The following is an 18,943-nucleotide window of genomic DNA, read 5'->3' on the forward strand; positions in this document are numbered from 1 at the left end:
CGATCTGGAAAAAGCAAACAAATCCAAATTGAATACGACTGTTACAACGCATGCTTTTTAACAAAAAACACTTTCCTGCTCACTTTTCTCCCTTTTCTTTACTTGACCTTCCTTGACGTGAGGCAGCATCCTCCAATCCAGAGCCATTTCCAGGTGGCTTCCAGCCAATGAGAGGGGCTCTGAGGTCATTAGAGAACGGAGTTCACCTGTGTTCAGCGGCATAAAAACACTAAAGAAGAGAGACCGCCAGGTGGGTGGCCTCCAGCTGCAGGATGGAGCCTGAACAAGCCGCAGCCGCCGGAGTCCAGGTGAAGGACGAGCTCTCTGAGAAATGTCAGAAGTTATTCCTGGAGTTCCTGGAGGAGTAAGTGCCTGAACGCTGGCGTTTTATTTTGCAGTAAGAAAAACGTGCTGACGGTCTTATGGCAATGTTTGTAAAATGAATCAGGACATGATATGCCAAGCTGTGGGTTCCCTGGACCAAACCAGCCAAACCAAAACTGGTGGACTCTCAGCAGCTGTTGTTGCAAGCAGGTGTTTCTCCATAAAATAACTTTATGTAATTATGTATCATGATTTGTTTTTAAATGGCCTTACCATTTGTTACTCCAGTGATGTTTTTGAATTGAACAATGATTTCCACCTAAACTTTGAAATTGCTCTGTGGCTCTAGACCTAAATCATTTGCTGTACCTGATGTCGTGGGTTAAGTTCAACACTAAAAAGATACACCTTCAGTCATAAAACTTAATGTTTGTGATCAGGGGTAATGCAGAATTAGTGGTGGTGGTGGCACATTACTGGCACATTTAATTAGTGGCACAATTAATTAGTGGTGTGGTCGTTTTTGGCACCAGAAATTGCCAGTACTGGTCCTCCCGCAAAACTGCCTCACATCAGCAAATAGGGCTTCAAACTATACACAGGGTAAAGCTTTAAAACTGGCCTGCACACTGCTTTTTACATCAGTAAGCTTTCCATCCACACCATAACAGGAAGTCCATCCAGTCAAGACGTTTGACTGTTGGAGCATGTCACTTGGAGAACACTGGAAAAGTCCATCAATTACAAAAACAATGGTAAAAGCTAAATTGAGCCACTTGTACGCCACTGTCCATCACACGCACGCAAATAGTACAGCTGCAGTGGATCGTGGAAGACGTCTGAATGGACCAACAGTTGTCCGTGGCAACGACAAAGGTTCCACTGGGTTCGACAGACCAAGGTCGGGTTGGCCAGGAGCTTCCTCCTCCATTTTATGGTTGCCTAGACTTTATAATTATTATGAATCATTATTGTTTTGGACATTTGATCGGTCATATAGTCACTGTCGCTTATGAATTCGGTTGACCTGTTGTGGTCCTCCTTAGACCGAGTTAAGGTCTTGAGACTTGCGTTCAACAAGCATCCAGTGTGTCAAGAATATTTTGATCGCAATAACTAATGCCTTGGATGTACGTTGGTTTATTCTGCAGGTTTCAGAGTCCAACAGGTGAGTTACTGTACCTGCCTGATGCCCAAGAGCTGATCCGGCCTGAGAGGAACACCCTGACTGTCAGCTTCACCAACTTAGAGCATTTCAACCAGCAGCTGGCCACCACCATCCAGGAGGAGTACTACAGGTAATGGGATGCTTAGTTTGGATCACATCATTATCTTTGGAGTGGCCTTACGAATGGTTTGTTGCTTTCTATGCTGTCACACTTCGTAGATGTCTGTTCAGCTTTGGTTGTAACGTGTGTGTGTGTACCCGTCCTCCTACAGGGTCTATCCATTTTTATGTCGAGCAGTACGTCAGTTTGCCAGAGATCATGGCACCATTCCTCCATCCAAAGAGTTCTACGTGGCTTTTGCTGACTTCCCTTCAAGACAAAAGTATGTTTTCAGCACTGAACATACGTTCTTTGATAATGTTAATTAGAGTGCTTCACAACTAAGTGAGATGAATGACCAAAAGCACAACTAAATAAACAAGATCAGTGAAGTAAAATGTAATGAGCAGATCAACAAGAGTTAAAAATAAAAGCTGGTGAAAAGCAGGACAACATCAGTGAGGTCAAATAAATTTTGCAAAGTAAAATAATGAGAGCAAAGAATACGGCCAAAATAGTAAAACCAAGCCTTAGCTGTGGCAGCAATCATAGAGTAAGATCTCATCATGTTAAACTGTGGTGCAGTAATCGTACATGACACCAGTGTACCCTCTGCCCAGGATCCGGGAGCTTTCCACAGCTCGGATTGGCTCTCTGCTTCGGATTAGTGGCCAGGTGGTTCGCACCCACCCGGTCCATCCTGAGCTAGTCAGTGGAACCTTCATGTGTCTGGATTGCCAGTCTCAAATCAAGGATGTGGAGCAGCAGTTCAAATATACCCAGCCCTCCATCTGCAAGAACCCTGTGTGCGCCAACCGTAGAAGGTTCATGTTGGACCCCAACAAGTCCCGCTTTGTCGACTTTCAAAAGGTAGTTTCCACCCTGCCGAGTCAACAGCCCCATGCAGCAGTGTACTAAACCCAACAGGATTAAGGGTTTGGTTCCCTGTGTAGCTCAACCCTAGAGCATTGCACTAGCACAACCCATTAGTCCCCTAAGGTTATTTATTTTGCATACATATTAAACTGTAGATCAGGAATTTATATTGGATATAAAATGGGCCCGTAGATAGGCATTATTTCTACAGCTGAAACAAAGTGAGGCCCTCTGATGTGCTCTGTCACTGTTTGTATACATGTCCCTCTCTCCTGGGTGTGAATGTAAAGTCAGCTTGTAAACTGTCACAAGTATAGGCGCCATGGTCTTTTACTTTGCTACTAGTAAGCATGCATTCAGATTTCAGTACATACAACCCTAAAATGAAAGTTTGTTGCCCTCTCTCCCAGGTCCGTATCCAGGAGACACAGGCAGAGTTGCCTCGGGGATCCATCCCACGCAGTGTTGAGGTGGTTCTCCGAGCAGAAGCTGTGGAGATGGCCCAGGCAGGAGACCGCTGTGACTTCACCGGGACACTCATAGTAGTACCAGATGTCGCAGCATTGGCCATTGCAGGTGTGTGGGCAGGGCTTTCAGTCAGACAGTGCCATTCAAAAAGACGTTTTGTTATGTATATTTCTGATCTGAAAAAGTTAAAGAAAATGATGTATCTGGTCTAAATTAAAGCATCCATATTATAATTCCATACATTTTGTAAATGTAGTTAAGCAATACTTGGAAAGAAGTTCTCAATTTTAAACTAAGTGCTTACGAGGTTTCATCATGTCACATTTTGAGTGAATTGAAAAGACTTCCTGGGTAGGATAGAGCTGCACCTCTTCCAACAAAGGGTACTTAAAGAGCAACTCTCTTCTGCTCTACTATTGGGACAGCAAGTATCATGGCAGTATGAGGTGCCAGAGGTGGGACCAAGTCATTGTTTTGCAAGTCACAAGGAAAAATCCTGGCCAATGATAATGCACTTCTGCATTTAATTTATTCCAAAGAGTGTCCTTTGTTTTTGTTCACATACTTCTCACAACTAACTACTCTTTCTTCACCACACACACACACACACACACACACACACACACACACACACACACACACACACACACACACACACACACACACACACACACACACACACCTCTGTCCCTTTCGCCCTCCCTACTTGTAGTTAATGTAGGTTATGTCAAGGCTACTGCTGACCGTTTATCAATAACAGACACCTCACCCAACAGTGGACATAGCTGATTGTTGATTGATATGATAAAATTCAGGCCACCAACTGACTAGCTTTGGGTCAGTGTGGATCTGGGTTATGAAGAGCTGAAGAGCTTTATCACTTGGTTATGCTTTCTCATATATGAGCTAATCGCTCTCACTTTCCTCCTTCATTAAAGCAGGAGTTTGGATTCTTACTCATATAGTGGTTTGTGCTACTTCATACAAATGTAATAGATCCTTTAAAGTTTGACCTGTCATCTCCCCCTTGTCGCAAGAATTAGTACTTCACCAGAACTGTTCTTTTCCACAATGCATGAAGTGTACCTGGCCCAGCAAAAAACCTGGCCCGGCTATTTGTTATTTTTATATGCCATCTTTTTACCATTTTGGATACCATCTTTTAAACTTTTGATAGGCTGCTTTTCCATAGTGAATAGAAGTAATTCTTTCTTTGTGCTGTTTGTTTACTTGTCATGTTGGTGATCGATAAGTATAAATTTACTCCAACATTGAACTGATGTAATTGACTGAGGCTCTGTGTCCATCAGGGACTCGGTCAGAAACCAGCACCAGAGTGACAGGGAAGGAGGGCTTTGAGGCTGATGGCATCCAGGGACTTAAAGCTCTTGGTGTCAGGGATTTGTCCTACAGACTGGCCTTCTTAGCCTGCTATGTTTGTCCTACCAACCCACGGGTTAGTGCACACACACGCGCACTCATCCATACATATTCACCTGTCACTTGATAATTTTATCCTGCAGAGAGGACTTGAATTGGTCACTTGGGTGACCTCAGTAGTTCATTTTTACTTCCACTCCTTCAGTGTAATATGACCAGGATGACACCACCGTTCATTACCTTGCAGGCAAAGCACTGCATCCTGTGTTTTTTGTTTCTTTGTTTAACAGTCATTGCTGCATATACCCCTTCAGTGTTGTGAAAAACCCATTTTCATGTGTGACCTGGGTCATTGGTAGATAACAAATTCTGTGCACAATACAAGTGGTCATATCTCAGCCAACTCATCCATATTATGAATTGAATGTAAATTTCCCATAATACACGTTTATACCTATCTATTTGTTCTTAATTTTGTTCGCTCCCAACATGTAATGTTTGTGTAGCTTTACAGACACATGATTCTTAAAGCCAAAGGAGACATCAAAGTGTTATAATTCAGTCCAGCCATAGCACAGGAGTTACAATCCAGTGCCACTAATTATCATGAATTAATAGGCCATTTGATAGTTAAACACAAACACAAAGCTGCAATAGTCAGCAAGAGGGCAGTGCCTTGGTAGCAATCTTATCAAAGTTACTGTCTAATTTCACTACAAAAGTTAATCACTACAAGTGATATTATTTGTTTCAGGGATGTCATACAGGGTAACTGTTAACTAGAAATCTGTTGTGCTGCTGGATCTGGAGACAATTCCATTAACTGAGTGAGATCTTGATTTGTGTGTGTGTGTGTGTGTGTGTGTGTGTGTGTGTGTGTGTGTGTGTAAGTTTGGAGGCAAGGAGTTGCGTCAGGAGGATCAGACGGCAGAGAGTGTGAAGAATCAGATGACTGTGGAGGAATGGGAGAAGGTCTTTGAAATGAGCCAGGACAAGAACCTCTACCACAACCTGTGCAGCAGCCTATTCCCCACCATTCATGGTAAACAACGTCTAAAGGTGCAAAAACCTAGTGTCTCCCAAAGTGGGGCCCTTAAAAATGAAAAACAGTTAATTTCACTATTATTTCCACTGTGTGGAAGTTAAGTGTAATGGGAGTAAGCCTACGCACAAGGATGATTATTTTGCTACAGAACAAAATCTTAAATCTTACCACTATATGGCATCTATTGGTTAATGCAGTTTGCCACATTCCCACAAACTGAGATGCTCTATAATCACCTTATTTACCCAAATTAAGCTAAGGTGTCAGTACAGACACTAGTGGAAAATCATCTCCACCAGGGCTGCACTCAGACAAAAAATCAGCCCTGGCATTTTTGGCCCAGACCAGCTCCCCTTGATCGTTCTAATGCCACTCACAAGTACACTGTTTTTGTGTGTCCCCTTGAAGATGATGGAACTAATCCCCCAAACCACCATAAAGCAGAGTAGTGAGTGCTGTGGACTAATGGACCAGTTAACTCACTCATTTTTGGCGGACTCCCTGGTGATCAGAGGTGGCTGAACAAAGATGAACCAGATGTGACTAGTTCCTGAAAGATGTGGGAGAGAGGGGAGATTTTTGTTCACCCTTGATTTGGAGTATGTGGTGCATCTGAAAAATCTGTTTCAAATGCTATATAGCCCTACTGCTTCACCCTACTCCTCTAACCCAGCAGGATTTGGGGCTCCCTACCCCTTCACACGAATGTGTGAAATGGAGGGATTCAGGCTAAGTGGCAGGGGCAAGAGGTGAATTGGGATTGGGCTTTGTGACAAGTTCAAACCTCTCACCACACTGCAAAAACACAAAATCTTACCAAGATTATTTGTCTTATTTCAAGTCAAAAATGTCTTATTTCTAGTCAAAATATCTAATTATACTTAAAATAAGACATGATCACCTCAGAAGTAAATTGTTTTTAGACAATTTTCACTCGTTTCAAGTGAAAATTCACTTGAAACAAGTGAAAATTTGCTTGTTTCATTGGCAAAATTTGCCAGTGGAAAAAGTGAAAATTCACTTGAAATAAGTGAAAATTAGCGAGAAACAAGAAACTTGTTTCAAGCAAATTTTCAATTGAAACAAGAGACTATTGTCTAAAAACAAGTTACTTCTGAGGTGATCATGTCTTATTTTAAGTGTAATGAGATATTTTTGACTTGAAATAAGACAAATAATCTTGGTAAGATTTTGAGTTTTTGCAGTGCACTCTCACTGCCGGCACTGTCATCTCTCCCCCGTCTTGCCTCATCCCCTTCATGGCCACCTCCATCATCACAGTCCATCACCTCCAGCTGCTGCAGCAGAGAACTGTCGGAAAGTTTGCACATTTGGAGGCATCTGCCTGAAGGGCTTGTCTTTTCTCTTAATTTCTCCGTGCCTCTCTTGCATTTCCTCTCCATTTTTACTTTTGTTCGATCTCTCCGTGGCGCAACTGGTTGATTGATTGACAGCCGAGGCCCAAGAGGTAGGGGGCCTCAGCTCTTGGTTGTGACTGAGCCAGTCTAGTTTCAATCATGAATAATAGGTCAATCAGACCACAACAACCAAGCAACCAAAAAAATGTCGTGAGCATAAAGAGCCAATGTCAGTCAGGTCAATCAGTCAACATAAAAATAAAAAAGTAATTCAGTCCAAAATACCTGCCGGCTCACTGGGCAAAGGCCTGTTATACCAGATGGCCAGTCCAACAGTGATCTCTATGCAAGAGGAATCAAAACAGATCCAAAAGTCTCCCAAAGAGCAGTGTTAGTTTGGTTAATGCTTTAGTGCTTGGCCTCTAAAAATCTAACATGTCATTACTAATGACACAGTGCTTCAAAGTACAAACATACAATTTATTTGTATGTCTGATGTCCTAAACTAAAAAAATCTTGGCTTACAGAGGCCTTGTGTGTGGATATTGTATCAGCATGTTTATTTCTCATTTTAAAGTGATCAGCTGTGGGATGGCGTTTTTGCTTTGTCTCACTTGTCTCTGGACAGGGCACAGCCATAGCACTGCACTTCCAAGACATCACTTGTCAGATAGTGTGGTCCATATTAAGGTGTTTTTTTCTTCTGTGGATTTTCTGTGTTGAGTTTTTCCAACAAATGAACTCTGATTACAATTACATTTCTTTCTTTTGAAGTTGGAATGGTTGGACATGGCTGATTCAAATTCCCCTCCCTGTTCTCTGGTTGCCAGGTAATGATGAAATCAAGCGAGGCATTCTGCTGATGCTGTTTGGTGGTGTTGCCAAGATGACCATGGAGGGGACTACCCTGAGGGGTGACATCAATGTCTGTATTGTTGGAGACCCCAGTACATCCAAGAGCCAGTTCCTCAAGTATACACACACACACACACACACACACACACACACACACACACACTGCTTATTTCACCTGAATGCTTAACTTGGAAATGACATTGATCTCAAAGGAGATGGTTGGATAATTTTGTCTTTAATGACAGCGTCCTCTCAGGACAATAAAAAGTACATTAATAAAATAGTACTAATAGTAATAAAAAGGTCTCCTAATCTTTTGATCATTACATGGTCATTTTATTTTCAGTCTCAAGCAAGCCTTCATCAGAGCATGTGTGTCATCACCTAATTCTGTGCTTTTAAAGAAACACAATCGGCAAAGATGAAACACACTTCTGAGAACATAAGCAAGATAGACTTAATATCAGCAAGTCTGCAGGATGCATTCAGGATCACATAACAACAGAATGTGAAAGGCTGCGCCTCAAGGAAATAAATGAATAAAAAAAACATGATTTTAAACAAAAATGCTTAGGTAGTAATTTGTTAAAGCACATATTTCCTTTGTAGTATGTACATCAATGATATGTATGTGTGTGTATTGCCAGACATGTGGAGGACTTTGCCCCCCGTGCAGTCTACACCAGTGGCAAAGCCAGCAGTGCTGCTGGTCTGACAGCTGCTGTGGTCAAAGATGAAGAGTCCCATGAGTTTGTCATTGAAGCAGGAGCCCTCATGCTGGCTGACAATGTAATAACACTGTGTGTGTTGACGGCTGTGGTTCTGGGTAGGATTAATTAGCTAATCTGGTTGTGGCTGGCTGATGGACTGTGTCTTTGAGAAGCATTCAGACCCCTTGACTTTGTTTTATGAGCTCAATTCAAAAATGATTCCACTATTTTATTTATTTATTCATTTGCCATCAGCCTATATGCATACCTCACATGACAAAGGAGAGACATCAGATCTGTTGTCTGGTAAATTCCACATGGCCATTAGGTGGAAGTATACACAAGAGGGACAGTCAGTTGCTACCACAGAATCTGCAAATTGTGGCATATGGGTAGGAATTGGGAATTTTGTATGTGCATACTTGATTTCTGTGGTTTAGCTATTCTACCAAAAAGGTGCGATCTAAAGTGTTAGATTAAAAGTAATGCACAGTAAATGAAACTTGTCTATGTGAATGTCCTGTGACACTAGCATGTACTAACACATGCTCCTCAGAGAGACTGACAGTTTCACATGACTGTATGTTTTTTTTTTTTTTGTTTGTTTTTTTACTGTGTTGGACTAAGGGTGTGTGCTGTATTGATGAGTTTGATAAAATGGATCTGAAGGACCAGGTGGCCATTCATGAAGCCATGGAGCAGCAGACCATCTCCATTACCAAGGCTGGAGTCAAGGTGTGGACACACTACTTCAAGCTCTTCCTTACTCTCTTTTGATGCACTTATTCACTTCTGTCACAATTTACCTTTGGTACAGGACAACATATCCCTCTGATCTGAGTAGCGATGACATTTTTAATCATTTGGACACTTATATGCACACTCATGGATAATGGCCTCCAGATCTATAAAACACATGCAGACAGGGATTTTGCAAACTCCTAGTACCGCTCAAATGTCTGTACTGTGGTAAAGAGTTGGTCAACTACATTGTTCCCTCTGAAACCAAGGTTTGACGTTGGGTTTTGGAGGTCCCAAAAATTTATACGCAGGTGTTGTCCTCCAGGCCACGCTGAATGCTCGCACATCCATCCTGGCTGCTGCCAATCCCATCGACGGCCGCTACAATAGATCTAAATCTCTGAAACAGAACGTCAACATGTCTGCTCCCATCATGTCCCGCTTTGATCTCTTCTTTATCCTGGTGGATGAGTGCAATGAGGTAGGACCTACCAAACATGAACAGCTTGAACATGTTTTCCAATTGTATTTCTATTCGAATTCTTGCAAATATGTGGGATTTTCAAAGTTAATCAGTTCCTCTTTGCCCCATTACCAGCCTTTCCATCAGTGGGAACCGTGATAGTTTGTTGCAGCTCCCATGAATAGCCAGGAGTGTACCATGGGTTTGTGTCCTTTTCCAGGTGACAGATTATGCTATAGCACGTCGCATTGTGGACCTCCACTGCAGGAACGTAGAGTCTGTGGAGCGAGTCTACTCTACAGATGAGATCCAGAGGTACATCCTGTTTGCCAGGCAGTTCCAGCCCAAGGTCAGTCAACCAATCTGTTTTTTTTTTTTTGTTGTTGTTTTTTTTTATTAGTTTGAAGTGTTCTTCTCAATGAAAAGATTTTGAAGCTGATTTCAAAGAAATCATCTATGCTTGACTTCTGCATTGAAGGGACATATTTGGATTAGGGACCTGTATTTGATAGCTTTCATTAATGTTTCCATGGCTCATGAATAGTGCCCTGCCTCCAACTGGGACCACTGCAGGTATGGGCCAGTGCCAGCAAAGTAATTGTGGGCATTGATCCAGGCTCTAGCAGAAAGGACCACTAGAGTGCAGCATAGCGGAACAACGCATGCAAGTTTAGGATAGAAAAGGTCGACAGGGGTCATTTGTCATGGAAATATCTGTAGTTCAGAAGTACAGCTCTACATGCCTATGTGTGATATGTAAACTAGAAACAATTATTGATGCATTTGTTTGAATACCACCTCCTGTTTTCAGATCACATCAGAGGCTCAGGAGTTTGTGGTGGATCAGTATAAACGACTGAGACAGAGAGACTGTGGAGGAAACAGCAAGTCAGCTTGGAGAATCACTGTGCGCCAACTGGAGAGCATGCTGCGGCTGTCTGAGGCTATGGCCAGGCTGTACTGCTCTGATGAGGTATATACACATAGCACAACATTTAATTTGAGTAATCCTGTATTAGGGCTGGACGATATATCTATTGTTATGAGACTAGATATTGTCTGGGATTTCTAATTTTGTAATATTGTGATCTGGCATTAGTTTTGTCTTGTCCTGATTTTTAAAGCATGCAACACAGTAAAGAGATTAGAGATGTTTTCTGATCTTATTAGACTGTTGTAGCTGCTATGTTATCCTCTACCTGCCTGATCATCATATCCACTTTACCAATAATTGTTTATCAAAAATCTCTTGTGTTTAAATATCTTATGAAAACACCAATAGTCATCCCTACAATATTTTCACATATGTCTCACAATATAGTTGGTGACATTCATGTTAGCTAGAGCATGCACTTTTGGTGACCCAATGGCAGTTCCTCAAGTGCCACCAGCAGACCAAATTAATATTGTAAATGAATGTCTGAAAGCTATTTTTGTTTTGGAAACTTCACAATAAAAGTCAGCTCTTAAAGCTACATAAAGAAATATTTCATGTTTGTTTGTTTTACAGTAAAACAACCCCTTGTAATATGAGAGTCATCACTGTGGGTCTTCTCTCCAGCATAGCATTGGGGTGTTGGCCTTGCTGAGCTTTAGTGTTGACTGCTGCACAGTTTTATCAGCTGGGACATCAAAATTTAGACGCTCAATATCAGTAGAACTATACAGGTATCCAGATAAAACCTTGTGATTTTCAAACTCAGCTTCTTGTATTGTAGTGATGTCAAATCTACTGTTTGGACCCCAAATTGACCTGTTGGTTAGCTTCAACATGACAGAAGCAGCTTCAGATTCAGATTCAGCTCCAGTTTCACACTGTTTAGGTGCCTCTGAACTGATGACATTGCCGCAATTTTGTCAGGCAGTATTTTTTTTTTTTTTTTTTTTTTTTTTTAAACACAAATGAGCCCTTCATTACTTTCCTCCATGGTTATTCTCAGGTCCATCCGAAACACGTGAAAGAAGCTTTTCGTCTCCTGAACAAGTCAATCATCAGAGTTGATTCTCCTGATATCAACTTTGACCCGGAGCAGCAGGATGACCAGGACATCAATGGTAACTGGATGGAGTTCAAAGTTTAAAATGAACACCTCATGATGTTGCATGAACAGTATGCAGAGAAATAAAGCACAGCAGGTCTTCTTTCTCCCCAAATGATAAATGTCATCTTTGACTGGAGACCCCCAAGTCACACTGTGTGTGATGTAGCACCCGAGGGGCCTGCTTCCTCATTTCATTGTGCAACATTGCATGGTAAAATAAAGTTGACCTGACCTGTTTGGGCTTTTCTTTACCACCTGAAATTCATTCCTACTCTGATTAAAAAGTGGTCTGAATGGGCCATTTTAAATGCTCCTATCTTCATGATTTACTTTGGTAACTGTTTTCCTTTTCTGCAGACCAGAATGACCTCCCAGGAGAAAAGGGAAATGGGACCAATGGGACCAATGGACACACAGGAGAGATGGACATGGAGCAGCAGCCAATCAAAGATAAGGCGGCGACTACTAGACCAGCCCTGAAGATGTCTTTTTCAGAGTATCGCAGAGTTTCCAACCTCATTGTGCTGCACATGCAAAAGATGGAGGAGAGTGAGTCACAAGCTAACAAATTTTTTTCCCTATAACTTTTTTTAATATCATTTGTTGACTTTTGCATGTTAAATTAAGCAGCAGAGTGGTTTTACTCTGTACGTCTTCTGAAAAGACCAATATTATCATTCAACTAAATTGAATGATGTCCTTTACATATCCTTTTTGCTGGGTTTTAGCTAAACCTTTTATCAAGAATGGCTTAAAATGATGAAATCATTATTAAATAGCCAATCATACAGACGACAAGGGTAATTTCAAATTTCACATGTAACAGGAATGTAACAGGAACATTCCTCTTACAACTTGGGGTTGGTGGGATTTTTTTTTTTTCTTCTTTTGAGGCGCAAGTAGTTCTGATTTCTTGATTGAGAGATTAAATCTGCAGAGATCTGTCTTTGGTCTTTTTAAAAGATTCTCTTTTCCCTTAGTGGATGAGGAGTGCTCTCTGAAGAGGAGTGAGCTGATAAACTGGTACCTGAAAGAGATGGAGAGTGAGATCGAAACAGAAGAGGAGCTGATTGCAAAGAAAACCCTGATAGAAAAAGTCCTGCACAGACTCATCCACTACGTAAGGATTTTTCCAATGGTTTTTTTTGTAACTAAAAGTGTATACATTTTACTGTTTGACAGATACAGATTTATTGAAATAATTTCCACAAACAGTTATCCATGTAGAAGGAGCAGGGGCCCTGGGATCTTGAAACCTGGTATGTTTTGGTCAGAAGAGCAGATGGAGTCTCTGTTCATGTGTTTCAGGACCACATCATCATCGAGTTGACAAAGACGGGGCTGAAGAAGGTCGGCGATGGAGACGATCCAGGGACAGAGGACCCCCTCCTTGTGGTCAACCCCAATTATATACTGGACGAATGAGTGTGTGTGTGTGTGCGTGTGTGTGTGTTAGTGTTTTGATTGATCAGTCCTATAATAGCTGACAGCCAGCTGTCTCATGTGTTTTGCTGACTCATAGTAAAGGTGTCTAATGGAGTGCTTGGATTTATGGCAATAATTTACTTTTCTTTGGTCAGTTTTTAATATTCATATGCACACACACACACACACACATACACATATATATATATATAATATATATATATATATACACACACACACACACACACACACACACACACACACACACATACATATATAATATATATATACACACACACACACACACTGATCTTGATTGATAAAGCATGATATCATAGTTATATGGAACTATACATGAAAAATACATGGTATCAATGAGAGAAACAAAGCACTTTAGAAAGGATCTCAAAACAGGAGACCAAAGTCTTGATGTTAAGTGACTTTTGTATTTTTGATTGATTGGTCGATCTGTTATGATGTAATAAATAAACATGAGGGTAAACTGAAGATAAATTCTTAGTAATTTGCAGTCATTGATCATCATGCAATTAGACAAACAATTCTATTTCAGAAAATCAGTAATTTCCTGATGCAAAAGAACATAGTGAGTGAAAGTTGTCATCCAGACAAGGTGGTTGACTGTTCATCAAACTGAACATGACTGAGACATTTTACATACATGGTATACACTCCATGTACTGTTTTGTCACTACCAGCTATGGTTCTTACTGGCAAACTATGTTGGCCACTACTTCTAACATGTGGCACGTGGCAGTGCTGCTCAGCATCACGGCTGTCATCTCACGTTTCATTGCAAGAAACACTCTGAGAGACTTTCTGATCATGTAAAGCCAGTCTCTGTGCAGAATACATTATACAGACTACTTTATGCAGATGTTCTATTGCTACGTATGGATGAGCTGCCAATTTCATTTCTGGTTATAATATTGAAAAATTCAAAATTGTTTGATCTCTGGATATAAAGTGCTAAAAGCAGTTTTCATCAGTTTTTCTCATCACATTTACTTCTTACCACAGTTGACAAGAGGCATACTTTGCCAAAAACAGTTGTGACCTTTAAGGCATTTACAAGCAATGTGCATGAAGGGGTATAGTTTCCAGCACTAAACCGCATTCTACACGGGCAATGCTGTTGCTATGGCAACGACAATCAAAGTATTATTGCCTAATTAAACCCATGTCAATGCCAAATATTGTGCAGTAGAATTACAGCCTATGACAATGGGACCAGAGACACGTGTCCTCAGATATTGTCACGATACAGATCACGGTCGCAAAACCCTTGTGGTTAATTGATAGTTTTATTGATCCAACGTCAGCGGGACCTGAAGGTAAGAGCATTTTGCTATTGTGGCATTTGCGTCGTTTGCGTTGTACTCAAACATGTGCATTTCTGTTCTTTTTGTTCTGTCTCCGCTCTTGCTGCAGCAACTTTATACAACAGTATGAGCTTGTGCTGCCCGCATGACTGGACAGTGGCCCAGCGGCAGCGGCGCATACAACGAGCTCTTGATCCGCCCTGCTTGTGCTGCGCTCTCGGTGGTTTCTGTGTGGTTATTTGTTGTAAAATAATCCATTGAAAGGCTTTCTCTGTCTCTCTCTGACACGGTATGCATCTGGTAGTTTTGGATCACCGGCAAAACTAGTGCCGGTCAGCAGGAGGCAGCCTCCTGCTGTGGCAACTGAAGCCTCTCTGTCAGATGCTCGATGACGTCACCTCAAATGACCGGATTGATTGCGTCATCTCTCCTCGTTTCGTCACTGAAGAAAGTCATAAATAGGGCTACCTTGAACAGAGCCTTGGACAAATCCAAGCTATCATCGAGTCCCCACACCACACTGATCCAGCATCATGTTCCATCTCATGTACGGCATCATGCATGCTTGGCAAAAGCTTGGCTCTAAGGAGACCAAGCAAGATTATAACAACGCCTGTCTGTTGGACCAGAATGAAACACTGGCCAACAGCCAGCAGCCAGCTACACAACACAAGCCCTGTAGGGAGGAGGCTCTCCATGTAGACACCGAGGGGCTGCAAGCCCTCATCCAAGAGCAGGTTGGCCAGCTAAACATTGCCTGCAACAAGGTCAGAGAAAGTCTTGGCCAAATACACCATGATTCTTGCACTGGCCTCCTTGAACATACTAAATACCTCCAGAGGTGGCATGATGAAATGGTGAGCTTCCATCAACAGAGGGAGTCTGCTTTCTGCCAAAGGGAGTCTGCTTTCTGCCAAAGGGAGTCTGCTTTCTGCCAAAGGGAGGAGGCTTTCTGCCAAAGAGAGGAGGCTTTCTGCCAAAGGGAGGAGGCTCTCCTCCAAGAAAAAGACGCTTTTCTCAGAGAAAAAGACGCTTTTCTCAGAGAAAAAGACGCTTTTTTCAGTGACAAACAAGATTTCCGCCGAGAGAAGCATGATGCCCGCCTATTTGGAGAGTCTATACCAGCATGGAACAGCTAGATGGTTGATGCCATAAGGAAGGCTTTCCTCCAAAAGAAGAAAAGTCTCATCCTTAAAAGAGTTCCAGTAGGCAAAGCTTTTCTGAATGAATGGCTTCCTCAACTGGTCTATATACACTGAGAAAAGATCCTGCACACATTCACACCACACACCCACACACCTACACACTCACACACTGCAGTGTGGTGAGTGTGTAGTGTGCAGGGAGTGAACAGCTTACCTTGGGAAATGGTCACATGTAGCTTTTACTGCTCTGCCACATGTAACCTTACAGATACACTCCACACCCCACACAATACACCTCCCCTCCATAACCCAATCCCCACCTACAGCACCCCCCTCATTCCTTGAATTCTGTCTAAATAAAAAGGTATCACCAGTGATATCTCAATAAAAATATACTGTCTTTAGTTTCCTCTCTGTAGAGAACTGCAAGTTGTGCTATAGTCAGTTGTATGCAAAGTACCAAATAGATTCCACCCAGCAGCTGAGAAAAAGATCGCCATGTGTGATTGGCTGCTGCTGGTCATGTGCACCACCATCATACAGCTCACTTCACTACAAAATATAGATGTTGAGAAATAATTCAGATCATTAGAATATGATGATCAGATGATATGATATCATTCAGATTTGCAGCAGCTGACTTAGCACGCCTCCTGACCTGACTAAGATATTATGTTTGCTTTTCTTTTAATTCATCAGCCATTTATTGGTATTGGAAATGAAGGCACACTGTGTCATTGTGATAAATGATTGCCTCAAATTCACAATGTTTAGTGTTTCTGAGTCAAGATTGTCAGATTCCCAGGAGTCACTTGTGCAGTTAGAATCCACTTGTGTGTTCATTATCTTGACCCGGGGGAACATGAAATTCTGGGTTTTTTTCTTGGAATATTAACCCCCTTGTTATCCCAACCCTCCTTAACACACAAAAATTTATTTTCTTTTATTTTTTTTTTTTTTTTGTTATCAAATTTTTTTTATTTTATTTGCGAAAAAGAAAATCATCACAAACAAAGAATAACAAAATAAAAGTACAAAAACAGTAAACAGTATAACCCTCCCTCCTTCCTAGTGCCCAGGTCCACCCTCCCTCCCACTCACCCACCAACCCACAGTGTATAGTTACCACAAACAATGTTTACATATATAATGATGTCCATACTTATATCAGGATATTGAAACATAAATTGACATTTAGCGCCCAGGGTTTTTATAGAATAATGATAATGCATATTGATAATGATTAGTACCAGAGTAAAGACGATACCCTCAGATCCACTTACAAGCAATTTAAATGCCGGAGTCATATAAAATACTGGTGAAAACTATGTTGAGTGTGTATAAGTTGTCATCTGCTAGTGGTGGCAAGAAGGATTTACATACAGAATAGAGGCAGGGATTTATATCATAATAATGGATACTAATTTAAGGAATAAAAAAGGTGCTATTTCATGTATTGTAGTGCCTAAGTATAATAATAATAATAATAATAATGACAATAGTAATAATAATAATACCAGCAGTAACAATAGTAGCAGTCTTATCACTGGCCCCATGCATTCTAGCAATAGATTGCTCCATATGAAGTATGCTTAAGAAAGATAATAGCCAGTGAGTGCATGAGAGAGAATGGGGTGGTTTCCATCTTAGAGCTAGCTCTCTTTTCGCTGCTGTAAGACCAGCAAATAAAATACTAATTTTAGCAGATGTCAGATCTAATGACGTAATGTCATTCAGGATCAGGAGTTTGGGACAACAGGGGATATGCACATTAAGTACATTAGATAGAGTGGAGTACACTTTATCCCAAAAAGAGACCACTTCTGGGCATTCCCAGTACATGTGGATAAAAGAGCCAACTTGTTTAAGATTGCAGAGATTTTTCTTGGAGTGAGATAAAGTCTATGTATAAAGTTGAAATGAATGAGTTTATGATTAGGATTTTTTGATGTGCGGTCTAGATTGTCCCAGACTGTGACCCGCTGCCAAGATGGACCAGCTCTCTTTCCCACATCTGATGAACAGATAAAGGGCCATATGCAGAGTTTAATAGCAGACTGTATATTTTTGACACTAAACCCCCAGTATGAACTCCAACATTCAGCAGCGTATGTAAGTCATGGATGGGTAATGAATGACCCCAGGGTACTCCGTAGGCACGCATGGAAGATCTGAGATGCAAATATAAAAAAAAAAAAAAATGAGAAACCAGGTAGATCAAAAGAAGCCTGTAAATCCATGAATGATCTGAGACCTTCCTCATTGCATATGTCAGATAAAATATGGATGCCTTTGTTTCTCCAATGAGGATATGAAAAAGGAGAACCCTCAGTAAGGAGAGCAAAGTTATGGAAAATGGGACTGTGTTTATGCCATTTTAACATTTTATGCCAGTGGGTTGTTTTCTCTACAGTGTGCCAAGTTTCTAACAGAAAAGACATTATCGGACCTAGTTTAGTTATAGCACATTTGAGAGGAAAATTGCAATAAGGCAAATCTTGTAGGCGGTGAGGAAAGGCCAGGTTTTCCTCTATAACATGCCATGAAACAGACACGCTGAGGTCCAGCCAGGTTGATAGGGGGTGAGGAATAAATGACAAGAAATAATATTTAAAATTGGGCACTGCTAGACCGCCTTTCTGTCTGCCGCATTGTAAAGTTAATAGTTTAATGCACGGACGCTTGTTATTCCAGATGAATTTTGAAACTAAACTGTGAATCTTATCCCACTAACCTTGGGGGGAGGAAGAGGAATATTAGTGAAGAAATTTAATCTCTGTCCATTTTTATAACTGAGATACGAGCCTGTGTGGAAAGTGGAAGTAGCGTCCACTTTTTCATATCCACTACCAGTCTATTCAAAATACCCTGAAAGTTTTTAGATGAGATAACATGTAAGGAGGGAAAGATATCTACTCCAAGGTATTTAAAAGATTTTGCAACTGGAATATGAGGAGGGATATTTGAGGATTCGAAGCTTGAGTTGAGACGGAGTAGTGACGATTTGGACCAGTTAATTTCATAAACAGTTAGGAGACTGAATTCTTTAAAAGTCTCCAAAACATGAGAAATGGAAACTGAGGCATTATTTAAATATAATAATATATCATTCGCAAATAATGAAATATGATGTGATGTATTATAAAAAGTAATTGGATAAATCAAGGGGTGCTGTCTTATCATTTGAGCGAGAGGCTCTTGTGAAAGTGTGAATAATAAAGGAGAACACATCCCTGTCTGGATCCTCTTGTGATGTTCAAGGAAGGTGAAAGAATACTACCAGTGATGATCACAGCAGTGGGGTTTGCATATAAGACCTTTCACACAGTCTTCCACAGTACCAGCATTCTCAGACACAGCTTTATCTAGTTCACATCTGAAATACTTACAGTAATCGTCATGTTTTAAAAGAGAGCTGTTGAAACGCCAACGCGATGCTCTAGCTGGCAGATTTAATAAAGTCAGGTTTATGTATTTCAAAGAAACCTGAGGAAATTAAGATA

The 18,943-nt window shown here is 41.1% G+C and overlaps 1 protein-coding gene across 2 annotated transcripts; it reads left to right on the forward strand.

Moving 5' to 3' along the window:
* Positions 1-212: 212 nt before the first annotated feature.
* mcm6l (MCM6 minichromosome maintenance deficient 6, like) lies at positions 213-13,078 on the forward strand. Of its 2 annotated transcripts, none has more exons than XM_030075418.1 (17): positions 213-364; positions 1,476-1,622; positions 1,765-1,875; positions 2,213-2,462; positions 2,879-3,044; positions 4,229-4,392; positions 5,208-5,358; positions 7,550-7,691; positions 8,222-8,363; positions 8,912-9,019; positions 9,351-9,506; positions 9,709-9,837; positions 10,300-10,461; positions 11,429-11,543; positions 11,888-12,079; positions 12,511-12,650; positions 12,839-13,078. In XM_030075418.1, exons 1-17 carry the CDS (start codon positions 273-275, stop codon positions 12,953-12,955), a joined length of 2,484 nt encoding a protein of 827 aa, XP_029931278.1. In that variant the 5' UTR covers positions 213-272; the 3' UTR covers positions 12,956-13,078. The 2 variants fall into 2 exon arrangements, with proteins under 2 accessions (XP_029931278.1, XP_029931280.1); XM_030075420.1 differs by having other exon boundaries at positions 4,247-4,392.
* Positions 13,079-18,943: the final 5,865 nt, after the last annotated feature.

The sequence above is a fragment of the Myripristis murdjan genome, chromosome 17 (genome assembly GCF_902150065.1).
Source record: "Myripristis murdjan chromosome 17, fMyrMur1.1, whole genome shotgun sequence".
In the NCBI taxonomy this organism is placed as follows: Eukaryota; Metazoa; Chordata; class Actinopteri; order Holocentriformes; family Holocentridae; genus Myripristis; species Myripristis murdjan.